The sequence below is a fragment of the Anguilla anguilla genome, chromosome 4, assembly GCF_013347855.1.
Source record: "Anguilla anguilla isolate fAngAng1 chromosome 4, fAngAng1.pri, whole genome shotgun sequence".
NCBI classification, from domain to species: Eukaryota; Metazoa; Chordata; class Actinopteri; order Anguilliformes; family Anguillidae; genus Anguilla; species Anguilla anguilla.
Genome location: NC_049204.1, coordinates 31,959,066 through 31,973,075, shown reverse-complemented (window position 1 = coordinate 31,973,075; position 14,010 = coordinate 31,959,066). Strand labels below are relative to the sequence as shown.

The window sequence follows — 14,010 nt, the reverse complement described above, 5'->3', positions numbered from 1 at the left end:
CCTTGTGCCTTTACCCATGTGTACTGTAAGCATCGCCTAGTGGGGATTCAAACACTGTCAGTCATTTCCTGACATTAAGTTGTGAGTGTGTGGTCACATGACCATTAGGAAGCTGAGTCAAAGACGGGATGACCGCATAGATGAGGGCCTGCTTCTGTTCCCCACACACTCTCTCCTGAATCAAGACATGTGCTCGAGGCAGTTAATTGTTAAAGACTGTCTGGCTGCATCAAGTGATTCACCTTTTCTTATTGTCTGCTGCAAATAGCTGCGGCTTTAAGCACTTAAGCCATTTAAGTAACTGGGATCTTGATAATTTGGAGAAATAAGAGCAGCTGGAAGGTTTCTGAATGGGCTGGGAGCCAATGCAGACCCGCCTCCTCTATCCGCAACTCATGTGAACCTCAGCCGGCTGAAGCCTTTCATTCAGTGAAATATGACTCAGCACAGTGTGTATATGGTATGTCACCCAATCGGAACATAATACCCGCACTGCTCTGCCTGTGCCACTCATATAAACACATTCTCAATGTGGGCAGCCTGCAGAGTAGTGACTTGTGATTGCAATCAGATGGGTGCAGGTTTGAGTTCCCAGGTGAGCTGTTGGCTGTGTACCTTTGAGAAAGGTTATAAGTGGGAATTGTCTATTTGTATGTAAAAAAAAAAGTAATTTATTTGCGATAATGGCAACTGCTAAGCAAGTGCATAGTAACAAAGATGAAAGCTGTGAATATAATTCAAAAGGACCCTTTCTGGGGCACCCTGGCCAGTTTAGCCAGGACACCCTTTGGTTTCGGTGCCCTGAGGTGACCCTCAGTGATGGCCAAGGCCCTCCTCTCAGCGTCTCCTGCAAAAAACCGACATCAGCATGCACATTATCCTGTTATGGAATACTGATGCACATACAGACAAAAGCCTCTCAATGCTGCTGTGGTATTGTACATGTAGATGTGGATGTGGATGCCCATTGTTCATGCTGTACCCGCTAATGATTTATAATGGAAAATAGGTTTGGTCATTTTTGTGACATTTCTGGATTTACTGAGTCACCCCATGAGCTGTCCAACATGAAAACAGTGGGGTTTTTTTCCATGGAGTGCCACTTTAGCCTGATCATTGTATCGCACTGGAACATCTCGAACGCTGTTGTTTCTCTCCTCTGGAGAGTTTTGCTTATCACACTGTTACTGCTGCAGTCACTAGCACACAGCCTTCTATTATAGTAATTAAGCCCCCTAAAAAGTCTACATGCTGGCTTTCTATTTCGGCTCATATGATAATTGACCCCCTGCCGGAAATGCCCTGAGATCTGGGCTTTTCCACCTCACTGTGACGGCAGTTCCTGTACACGCCCCTGTTTATAAAGCCGGGCTTCTTAGTGTCTCCCTTCATTGATGTGACTGGATTAGACACTGAAAAGCACTTGAGTTTCCAAAGAAGAGAGAGCAGAAATTATCCCACCTTCCATCTCTCTCTCTCTCTCTCTCTCTCTCTCTCTCTCTCTCTCTCTCTCACTGCTTGTGGCTGTTGTAGGGTGTGTGTTCATGCAGGTAGCAGGGCGTTGACAGGATGGGAAGTCCCTGTAATTCAAGATATATCCCCAGCGGGACACAAGCTTGCCACAGAGGATAAGCAATAGCGCATAAACTAACAGCCAAAGAGAGAAGAAGAGTAGGAGAGAGCTAGAGAAAACTGAACTGAATTGACCTGAGAGAGTGAGAGAGATAGGAAGAGGATGAAAGGACAAGGGTCGGCATTATAGCCCAGAAGCCCCAGTACGAGCGTGTCGCGCGTGTGTGAGGCAGTATGGGAGCTCTGCTCAGCTGGGTGCTCGTACGCACCTGTGACCTGGTCTCTGACGCAGCCGTGTTCTCGGGACTCTGGAGTGTAAGTGTCACCTGGGGGAGCGCTATATCTGATGCAGTTTCCGCGGCATGACCGCGCTCGATGTGTTCGTGTGCGGCGATGTAAGAGCGGCTTTGCTGTGGCTTCAGTCACGTACTGCTGTTTGTTTTGAAAACATGCTTATGGTTTTGGAGATTGAGGGCTGATTTCAGAACAGTTCCTGTAGGGACTGTTTTGATTGAAGGTTTGTTGGCTATGGAACAAAAGAATGATTCATTGCGAAAGCATTTTTTTAAATGTGTGTGTGTGTGTGATTAATGATCTTGAAGATAAGACTGCAATGTGTGACTGTAAGAATTTACAATGTGAATAATGTGCGGATTTTAGGTACACTGTTGGGTAGAGTAGTCTTTTGTGGGAAATCTTTTCTAGGTACCTGAAAATGTAAATTAATACAATCACCTGTTGTCAACTCATAAATATGTTTGTTGTGACTCAATCAGAGAATGACTCACTCAAAAGTGTTTACTGAACTGATCGGATTGATTGTGTGTTTTTTTGGTCTAAATGTTTAATTTCATCCTCTGTAATGCTGTTACATTTAGGTCATCAAATGTTCTTTCAGTGTTGTTTCTGTTCTCATTCAATATGGCCCTGTGCTTGCATTCTGCAGACCCAGGAAGCTCTTGAGGACTCTGCGAATGACAGCGAGCACCTAGAGGACGGGGACGTGGGCCAGAACCCTCCGGAATGGGGCGAGCAGACGCAGGACGCCGTGGACGAGCGCTGTGACTCTCGCCCGTGGCGCAGTGACACTTCCACCGAAAGCGAGGAGGACTGCTTCAGGACTGCACAGCTGGGAGCCGAGGACTCTTACCTGGGATGGCGTCTGGAGAAGAGCTTCCACCCCCCGGAGTGTAGATCACGGCCTAGAGAAAGGAGCCCGCGCGTCACAAGCAGCACAGAGACGCACAGCGGACGCGGTGCAGAGGCACAGTCCACAGAGAAACGCAGCGGACAGAGCACAGAGACATACTGCACAGAGACGCACAGAACGCCAAGCACAGAGACATACCGCACTGAGACACACAGAAGACAGAGCACAGAGACATACTGTACAGAGACACACAGCGATCACAGCACAGAGACATACTACACAGAGGCGCACAGTGGAAAGAGCACAAAGACACAGTCCACAGCAACCCACAGAAGGCAGAGCACAGAGTATCCTGCAAGAACCAGCACAGAGAAGCATAATACAGACATAAACTACACAAATACACACAACACAGAGACACATTGTGGACACAGCACACACAACATAAGGACGCACTGCCCAGATGTGTGCAGCACAGAGACAAATCAAATACAGGTGCACAGCTTACAGACACAGAGCACAGAGATACAGAGTGCCCAGGCACACAGCATAGAAAAAGATAACACAGAGACACTCAATACCAAGACTCACAGCACAGAGGCGTATATTACAGAGACATGTAGTTCAGAGAAGCACAGACCACAGACCACAGAAACACAAATCACAGACAGACACAACACAAGAACTCCGAGCACAGAGGCATTCAGCACTGAGACTATCAATACAGAGATATACGGGGCCGACAGTCCAGAGATATGTGAGCGTCAAAGCACAGACCCACACCTGCAGATTCATAACAGTCTCACAGAAACGCAAGAGTGCTCTACTAGCCTCCTGTCACGAGTGGTGAGTGAGGATGTATGTGCGGGCAGTGTGCCAGAACAGACTGAATTCTCCAGGCCACATAAGAGTGTGAACAGGATAACCCTCACAACATCTTTTGAGGAGGCGGGACTTCCTCCCTTCAAAGACGTTAGTATTCCTGGCACCTCAGAGGAAACCGTGGCCTGCTGTGACCGTGACGGGGTGGGCTTTGCTGTGGAACACAGAGACGTGGGCGTGGTCTCCCCTGACCTATTCTCCTCAGCGCAGCCCTGCTCCCGACCCCCCCAAGACTTTGGGCTCGATGACGAAACAGAAATCTGCCAGCTTATCTCCGAGGTGCTGGGGTTGCTGAGTGACAGTGCTGAGGAGGAGGGTGGTGAGGGGCATGCCCCAGTGAGGTCACCCTTCTCTAATCCCTGCAGACGGGTCAGCGCTGACAACGAGCAGAAGGCGAGCCCGCTATCCCCCCAAAGGGACCATGCGGTCAGTCACCCTGAGGACACCAGGCCTGCAAATTCCTCAGTGCTGACTTCAGAGGCCTCTCTTGGAGTGGGGAGGGCAGACTCTGCGCTTGACCCGCTGGGGCAACAGTGTGACCATGGCTTCCTTTCTGCTCCACAGGCACTCTGTGTAGAAAGTCCTCGCTCTCCCCTTGAGTCACACTCAGATGCATTCAAGGTTTCTGATGGTCCTCTACTGAATGATGAAGACGGTGCTCACCCTTCATTCAAGTTAAAGACAGATGCATTCCAGCTTTCTGTTGGCTCTGTATTGCACAATGTAGAAAGAGTTCACCCTCCTGCTGACTCACACACAGGTTCATTCAAGCGTTCAGATAGTCCTCTATTGCACAGTGTAGAAAGGGCTCACTCTTCTCCTCTGTTAAACACTAGCTCATTTGAGCGTTCTGATAGTCCTTCATTGCACAACCTATGGAGTGCTCACTCTTCCACCGAGTTAGACACAGGTTCATTTGAGCTTTCTGATGGTCCTGTATTGCACAGTGTAGAAAGTTCTTACTCTTCTCCTGAGTTAAACGCAGGTTCATTTGAGCTTTCTGATGGTCCTGTATTGCACAGCGTAGAAAGTGCTCACTCTTCCCCCGAATTAGACACAGGTTCATTTGAACTTTCTTATGGGCCTGTATTGCACAGTGTAGAAAGTGCTCACTCTTCCCCCGAATTAGACACAGGTACATTTGAGCTTTCTGTTGCCACAGCACTGACATCAGCTACAGGTGAGCCATCGCCTCAGATCCCAGAGCACCCAAACGAGTCCAACGGTGACAAAGACACTGACTCTAATAAGGGGGACACAGCAAGCACCAGTGGCTCAGATCTGGATGATATACCAGTGAGGAGGATAGAGATTACGCTAGGGACCAACTCCACATTGTGTAAGCAGGTGCAATCCTACTTGGTTCAGCCTGAACTGAACGGGGTGCCCAAGGAACACTGTCATGCCTCACTTGACTGGCACTCTGACTCCAACAACAACACCAAGACCCCAGCAGAGTCCTGCCACGGTGGTCCCCTCACTCACCTGGAGGTCACATTAGCAAGGCAGTCAGCGAACATTAGATCAGAAGAGGCAGGCGGTCGCTCTCAAAGCAACGCCCTTTGGGGGGCCCCAGACAGGGATGCTGGGTCCTCCAGCAGTGCTCTAACAGTAGAAGACCCACCTAGAACTCTAAAACACAAACTCAGTTGGAGCAGCGAGAACTGCAACGACCTCAAGGGCATCTACTGTGAGCTTGACAAGTCGGAGATACAGGAGCTGGAGAGGCTTCACCAGCAGGGGATGCTAATAGATGAAGTTAGTGCAATTAATCAGGACCTGCACGCACACACTCCCATCCTGCCCCCACTCAGAGGCCCTCTGCTTAGTGATTTGGTGGATGGGGACAATGTGAGCACTGCTAAAAGGGTTTTGGGCTCCCAGTCGCACCTGCAGATCAATGATCCAGAGAGACTTGAATCTTTAGCCTGTTACTTGGAAAGCAGGGGCATACTTTTGCACACAGAATCAGAGGAGGAGGGAGACACTTCAGATTTATTGTCAGAGACGTTGGGTGACTGTGTTCTCTCAGGGGAACATACTGAATCCAGTGCATTGCAGGGGGTAGTGACAGACAGCGCTGAGCCTGTATCTGAGGACAGGCCCTCTACCCCCTCTCATCTGAGGGGTTTTTGTGAACACTCATCCAGTGTATGCTCTCAGCAGCAGCTGACCCTCACTTCTGACCTAGATGACCAGAAGTCTATGACCTTGGTGCCCAACGGAGACATGGCTAACGAGAAACACTGTAGCCCTACCATCATCTCACAGGACCTGGACACCACCAGCACCAACAGCGAGGAGACGGATGATAACCCCTCCTTCATAGGCAGCACCCTCAGCCTCCACAGTGCCACAAAGGTCAAGGGGACCAAGAATGGCTCTGGCAGCAAGGGTTCCAAATTCTCTGTCTTCTCCAAGATGTCTTCATTTAGGAAGGGCAAAGCAGCGGTGCGGGAAAGCAAGGGCAGGCAGGACTCTCAGGATGGGGCTGTGGAGAGAGGGGAGGACGGCACTCCTCTCTACAAACTGCATGCCCCCTTCTACAGATCGCACTTATCCTCCAATGCTCTGCAGCTGAAGGAGGCGGAGCCACAGGTTGAGAACTCTGATGATGATGTCTTTAGCAAGGATGACGTTCTCAACCAGACTATGGAGAGGGCATTCGAGGTTGGCAGTCATAACCATGACGCAGAGGATCACGGTTTCTGCCCATCCACTCCACGCACAAGGCACGTCCGACAGCTTTATGAGCAGGGCGCAAATGACCAGGACCCGGGGAGCAGCCCCGAGACACCCCCGCCACAAGAGAGTGTAGGCTACAAGAGGAGCAAGAGCAGCGATAGCTTGAACCTGCGCCTCAGGTTTGCCCAGGCCCACAAGTCCCTGTCGAGCTTCTTCGAGTCCAGAGCCAACGATAAGGAGAATGAGGAAGAGGAGCCGCCCCAGCCTGAGGGCGATAAGGCGAAGGCTAAGCATGCTCGGAGGAAGTTGAAGAAGGCTAAGGAGGCAGAGCTTCTGAAACGAGCCCTTTCATTGTCGGAAGCAGACGGGGCCAAACCAAGCTTCCGGACCCAAGGCTCAGCCTGGGATAGTTCAAGCCCTCAGGACTCTCCCTCCAGCTTGCGAGCCACATGTCACACTGACCCCCTGAGTAAGAGGGGAGTGCTGCAAGAGACTGCAGGGGACTCCCCTGGGGAGAGCCGGCTCGAAAGCAGGTGGAGGAGGGGTCTGCCTAATGGACTGTCGGTCCCCGGCCAGTCGCCCGACTCCAGCCAGCACTCCTCAGACTCTGAGACTCCAACCCTGGAGGACTCTGACCTTCTGTCATCTGTGAGCCCAGGTGCCACAGCCACCCTGTCCGACCAGCTCACCCCCACTTGGGACGGCCCGCTCAGACCCATGAGCCCTAAGCCCCAGAGCCCCCTGCCAGGTGGCCAGCGCAGGATTTTCCGCTACCCCTCTTCACGGGCCAGTACCATGTCCCTCATCATGTTGGGACAGGGAGCTAGTCCAGAGGGGCTTTTCGACCCCCCAAAAAAGCCAAAGTCTCTGAAGCCCAGAGCGGCCCCTTGCATGTCCCTAAATCCCCCGGATGCAGAATGCCACCATGAGGACAGAATGAGCAGCCAGTCCCAGATCAGTCTGGTTACCTCTATGTCTGTTAACGAGTTTGAGGTAAGGAGATGAACACAGCAGGCAGGACATTCTGTATTTTGAGTTTGAGTAACTATTTTAATCATGCTCATTTACGCATTTGTAACTCCTTAAACCTGGGTTGTTTACTTGTTTATTTATATATAACAGACATTCTTCACAATACATTTCATAAATGTGAGGGAAACCAGTGAAAATACATGCAAAATACAAAATGCAATAAACTTCTATAATTCTTCGTATAAGCTTCATGGAAATGTAACAAAAGTGTCCATATCTGCAGTGTCCCAGGATCTAAGATATTACAAAATTCTGAGCAACATGCCATATGACAAAGTATACACTATGGGTGAAATATTACAAAAGAAAGAAAATCAACAGAGATGCCCAGTAGACACTCTGACAATAAAATGTCTGTTTGCTATTGAGAATAAGTACTGTGGAAACCCAAACATCCTATTGAGGTTTGGTTTCAGCAGTGATGTTTTTATACGTGCTTTTCTGGGCTTCTCCCTGGCCCGGTGCAGGGGAGGAGTATAAATAGCTGGATCTTGCTTTTAATCCTTTGCTTCGTGCAACGTCAGCCTTCCAGCCAGATCACAGTGTGTGCCTACTCAGGGCCTTGACAGTAACTCTCTGCAAAACAGGAATCTCTTAATCCTATACTCACTTTTCCTCTGTCAAACAGGGACTGATAGCAGCAATTTTTTAACCACTGTCTACTGCTTGATTTAAATTCTGTGACTTAATCTGCTCAGTATTTAGCCTCGCCAGGGTTGTGCCCTGGTAAATGTATTGGCAGCGCCTCCTAGTGGTGTTTTTATAATACACAGACAAGAACTGGAAGAAAGATTTGCTTCCTGATTATATTTATTTCATCCATTACATTTTTGTAGGCTTAGTCAATAGCCCTAAAATTATGTATTGTTTGTTTGGAGTCTGAAATTCTGTAGCTGATGTATTACAGTTTTTTGCTCATGAGTGTTTGTTTATTGCATCTGTTTGCGTTCCATGTAATTGACTAATTATTACCAGGCAGCTCTTAATTCAGTGTGTTAACATGTACAAAGTGTGGTGATTTGTGATTGGTTGAATTTGTGCTGGAAGCTCATACAGGAGGCTAGTAAAGCCACCAGCCTGGACCAAGGGAAGAGACTACTGCCTGAGTCGGGCAGCTCCACTCTGTTCCAGCGTCAGCGGGCGGGGTCCTGTCCCAACCCGGGGGCCAGGCGAGGAGCGGGGAGGCGCCGGCGATGCTGCTCGGATGACCTGTGGATCGAGGAGGAGAGGAGCCGCAAGAGGAAACTGGCCAGGGTGGCCAGGGCCGGCCTCGGCCGACTGAGTGGCCAGCTCCAGGGAGAGCCGGAGAAAGTAAGGCCGCGTTTAAATATGGCCGCCTGAACCTCTGCATGATCAATTCTCCGACCGATCCTTCCTGGCTGCTGTCTCCACTCACTCTTCAAGGCTTTCCTTCTCTACCTCCTCCTCTCTTCCACCTTTCCTCCACGCTGGCCGCTGAGTCACTCCACTCCACAGTTCGCTCAGATTAACTCCTGTCTGTCACCTGAACTCTAACTGTGACTCAATGCTTTGCATGCTCTGATGTGCCTGTTCACAATGAACAACATTTTCTTTATGCGATATTTTATGGACATATGCAGAATATAGGATCACTTTTTCAAACAATACAAACAAAACTGCAACATAACACAGTGAGCTCTATAATGTCTGGGTCAAAGATATTTTTTCTTGATTTGGGTTTTGGCTCTTACAACTCACATGAGTTTAAACGGCAGATTCTCATCTTTTAATTAATGGGAATTTTATACATTTTGGTTTCACCACCTAGAAATGACAGCATTTTTTATCCATAGTCCCCCCCAATTCAAGGTACCATATTTTTTGTGACAAATGCCATCACAGTTGTTTCTGATGTGTCAGGTATATTCACTTGCTTACTTGGTGCAGGTATAAGAGAGTTTTCAGTATCTACTCTTGATTCTGTTATTGGCATTATTTTGTCAACATGAGGACCAGAGCTGTGTCAATCAAAGTCAAGGAAGCTGTTATGACAAATAGGAGAAAACCAGTCAGACCATAGAACAAACCTTAGACTTGCCAAGATCATGTTTGGAATGTCTTCATGAAGAAAAGGAGCACTGGTGAGCTCAGTAATAAGGTCCTGGTAGCCCAAGGAAGACCTATACGGTAGATGACCAGAATTCCCACCATAATGAAGAATTACCCTTACACACTTGTCCAAAGGATCATAAACAATCTTCAGCAGGCAAGTGTGGATGTGTCAGTGACTTTTGTCCACTGAAGACTTCACATACAGAACTACAGAGGCTACAATGCAAGTGGACGGCGCTTTGTCCTACAGCAAGGCAGTGATCCAAAAAATACTGCTACAGCAGAAAAGGAGTTTTTTAAAGCCAAAAACCGGAAAATTCTTCACTGGCCAAGTGATTCACCCGATCTGAATTCAATTGAACATGCATTTCTTATCCTGAAGAAAAACATTAAGGCAACTAGCCCCCGAAACAAGAATGAGCTTGGCTGCAGTACAGGCCTGACTGAGCACCACCAGAGACGATACTCAGCACCCGGTGATGTCCATGGGTCACAGAGTTAAAGCAGTCATTGCATGCGAAGGATATGTGACAAAATACAAAACATGGGTAATTTCATGTGCATAATATTAGTATGTCCCAAACATTATGGTGCCCTGAAATGCAGTGACTATGTATAAAAAGGTGCCTTAATTTCTACTCAGTGAAACCAAAGTATATAAAAAATAGCCTTAAATAAAAGCTGAGAATGTGCACTTTGGCCACATTCTAATTGTTTGATTATATATAAAAAACTCAGCACCAGGAGCTTACTGACATAGACTACAAGTGTCCTACACACTTCATTCATATACACAGATATCTCCTCACTGAATTAAATGCATCCAATACATATGTAGAACAATATGTAGATCAGAGAACCTAAGGTACAGTATCTTGTATGATTAAGTACTTGGAGTATAACATCCCATGCAGTGATAGTAGAGGGTTTAGCTTTGTTGATAATTGGCATTGATCGCTCTATTCTAGCAATATCCCTTAGCAGGCAAGCAATATTTTACTGAACGAGAGTCATACAAATATAATTTTCTTTAGAAATGAAGAGTTATAGAGGCATCATCAAGGAACAGAAACAAAACTGGATCTTTCAGTATAGTGTCCTACCAGCTTAGAAAAAAAGTGAAGCATGGGACCAGAACAGAGACTCCAATGAATGATGTGCTGGGTTCTTCAAAGTTGTAAACACATTTTCCCATTTGGTATTCCAATCCAGGTTATATCCTGTTTGGTTCATTTCATGTTCCCAAACATGGGTCACACCTAGTGTCTTACATTTTAATGAGATTAAATAAATGTTAATATCTGAGACTAAACCCTCAGGGTCTATCAAGAGACTAATCCACATAATCACTGGGTTGGAAATTAAGGGTGACTCCAATGCAATGCAGTATTTATGAAGTGAGGATATTAACTGGATATAAAAGCCAGAAGTAACCGGGAAGTGAATGTAACTGTTTCAGTTCTGGAAACAAGATCAGCCCTTTTTCATTATAAATGTCCTGCAGGGTGTAGACTCCCTTAGCAGAAGATAGATGATATGTGCATAAAAGGCTCAGCACCTTTTAAGAGGTTATAATTTTTCCATAGGGAAGAAGATTTTCTGAGCTTTTAAAATATTTCATATCCAATGTATTCTTCTACAGTTGTCTATATATTTAAAGAATTTTTAATTATTGGACCAAACTGTTAATAAGCAAATTTCAGCTTAATGCCAGCAAACAGCAGATCTTCCAACCTGTGTGTGACTAGGGCAGCATGGTGGTGAACTGGGTAGCACTATTGCCTCGCAAGAAGATCCTTGATGCATGGAGTCTGTATGGGTTTCCTCTGGGTACTCCGGTTTCATCTCACAGTCTAAACACATGCAGGTTATGTTAACTGGAGAGTCTAAATTGCCCCTAGGCATGAGTGTGTGTGTATGGTGAGTATGCCCTGTGATGGACTGGCAAACTGTCCAGGGTGTATTCCTGCCTCTCACCCAATGCATGCTGGGCTTGGCTCCGGTACCTCCCGCGACCCTGACCAGGAAAAAGCGGGTATGCATAATGGATGGATGGATGTGTGGGACTACCAGAGCCTCTTCAATTCACCGCCAAGCAGCTGAAGAGGAACCATCACTTCATACCCTCAAGGACTTAATTTGGAAGGACATTCGGACATTTTAAAAGCACAGAATTTTCCAGAAAGTTGGAATTTTGTGCACGGCGAAAGTCCAGTGTCATTTTTGACTTGTATATTCAGTTGAAATATGAGATAATTATCAAAGAAATGAAAGCAGCAAGGCCCTGTGAGATCCCCAATCTTTGTCTTCCCCCCTCCCTGCAGGCACGTGGACGGCTCTCCCTCACCAACATGGAGCCATTCCCCTCACTACCCCTGAAGGCCCACTGTTTCTCCAAGAGCACCCCCATCGGCCTGGACTGCCTGGGCTGGACGCGTCGGATCTCCTATCCCTGTGAGTACCACTCAACTCCCTGGCCGTCAGCAACACAGCGGGCTTTACTCCAGCTAATACAGGCCTTTATAGACAAGGTCTCACTGGCATACAAATGAGCTCTCCTTTCAAATAGGTTTGGTGACATCATCAAGAGGCTTGTTTTGAATGCCATTTTTGATACATATACATGGTTTGCTTGATTTTGCAGTCTGCACTGATTTATTATTATTTTTGTTTTTAGCTACATTCTGAATAGATGCCTGTACAATGACATGTCTAGAACTACAAATGAAGAGCACTGCTTTTGCAATTCCCTTCAGTCTCCAGCAGAGGGCACTGCTTTAGTGCAGTAACACTTGTTTCAGACAGACGGAGTGGTTGATTGACAGCTCCATTGAACAGTACCAGCATCATCATTACTTCTTACATCCTGGCAAAGCAGCTCTGGAGGGGAAAGTGGTTTCCTTGGTGATTTTTCTTTGTAATATATGCCGAGTCAGGAGCTTGTAGATCTGAGTACTTACTGCCTTTTCTGTGGTGCATTTAAGCTCTTGTATGCCTTCCAAGAGGGACACTGCTCCCTCTGCTCTCCCTCTCTCTGTCTCCTGAATGATGGATTCATTAGGCACTGATTAAGGGCCTCTTTCAGGCCATTGATGGGTCTTATTTCCTCTCAGCACTGTTTATGAGTCTGAGGCTGTGGAGGCCAGAAGGGGCACAGAGGACATGTTTCTACTCCTGAGACATGGTGTGGGGGTCTCCCAGGCTTGCTTCTCTGTCTGAGTCACTGTAATATGATCCCATGATTCCACTGGCTCTGTCTGACCTCTACACCAGCCGTCTGTCTGGACCCTGCTGCCGAGAGATTTGCCCCTGATACAAGCCACATTCTGACCACACACACAAAAGCATGAACATACACACAGACACACAGACACATGTGCTTGCGCAGACATATGCACACACACACTAACACACACACACATACGCACACACAAACGCACGCACACGCACACACATGCACACTCATGCACACACACACACACACACACACACACACACACACACACTCATAGAATATGCAGTACCCAGTCTCATAGCATGGTCTGTGGTCTTGCATCAGATGTTGCCATTGTAATTACATTACATGTTTTGTTAATTAAATACCTAAGGGCTGAATCAAAAGACAAGTGAACTCAGCCACCCCCCCCCCCCCCCCCCCCACCGTGCTATTTGTCTCTGCCATTATATAATGTGTTAACTGTCACTAGTTCACCTGCATACTGTAACCAATGTTCCTATGCTAGCAGAAAACAAAGAAAGATGACATGTCTCTAGCCATAATTAGTGTGTTAGGCCAGCCTGTTTTGTACTGGAGTATGAAATTCTCTCTCAGGTTTAGGTATGCACAAAGAAGGTATCACATCAGATCACATCTCTGGGATTGTTTTTCACTGACCTTGTGAATGTGCTCATGGTGTTGTGTGTGTGGGTTCTGTTTTGTCTGTTTTTAATCCGCAACCAATCGGAACGTTTTCTGTTTTGCTTTCCCACACCTTCAGTGCCAAAACATTGTTCCTCCCTTATCTTTATCTAAATTCTCAAAGCAGATGCTCAGCAGTTATTCTGAATGCAGCAGCTGCTAGCAGCAGCCAGCGTTTGAAAGAATCCAGGGATGACTTAGTCATCTAACTTGTCTTATTAGCCTTAAAGTTAGCACAGTGTGTACTTCAGTGAAATGTCTAATTTCACACGGATCTTTCTTCATCAATGCAAATTCTATTCAAGTCTTAGGCTCAACTAAATTTGGTTCAGAGCTTCCAGGCCTTGATCTCAGTTTTGAAATGAGTCGTGAAGATTTTTCTTGTCAGTATGAGGGAGCTTTAATGTGAGGTCGTTCTGGTTCAGGTTTGGGAATGTAATTACAGTGTGCAGCTGCTCGGCAGGCTGGCCAGCTGACGGTTAGCTATGTCACAGCACAAACCTCGGGAGTTTTCTCTTCATTTTCCTGCTTCCTGTCTGCTTTCCCACGTTTCTGCATTATTGATTTCATGGTAAAAGTCGAGTTGCGACAGCAACAATTTGCTTTTTAAATCAAAATATTTGTTCAGGCTTTAATTATGCCTCAATAAATCAGTGGTTTTCAACCCTGGTCCTGGAGTACACTTGTATATGCTGGT

At 47.0% G+C, this 14,010-nt stretch overlaps 1 protein-coding gene across 5 annotated transcripts in view; it reads left to right on the top strand.

Annotated features, from left to right (window-relative positions):
- Window positions 1-14,010, top strand: part of LOC118225103 (rho guanine nucleotide exchange factor 4-like) — a 92,310-nt gene that overhangs the window by 40,835 nt on the left and 37,465 nt on the right. For 4 of the 5 annotated variants that reach the window (XM_035413137.1, XM_035413140.1, XM_035413141.1 and 1 more), the window contains 3 exons: window positions 2,519-7,282; window positions 8,369-8,632; window positions 11,719-11,848. In XM_035413137.1, the coding sequence (XP_035269028.1) occupies window positions 2,519-7,282; window positions 8,369-8,632; window positions 11,719-11,848 (5,158 nt within the window). Of the gene's footprint in view, window positions 1-1,766; window positions 1,888-2,518; window positions 7,283-8,368; window positions 8,633-11,718; window positions 11,849-14,010 lie in introns of those variants that run through there. The other variant, XM_035413138.1, reaches the window with a different exon arrangement.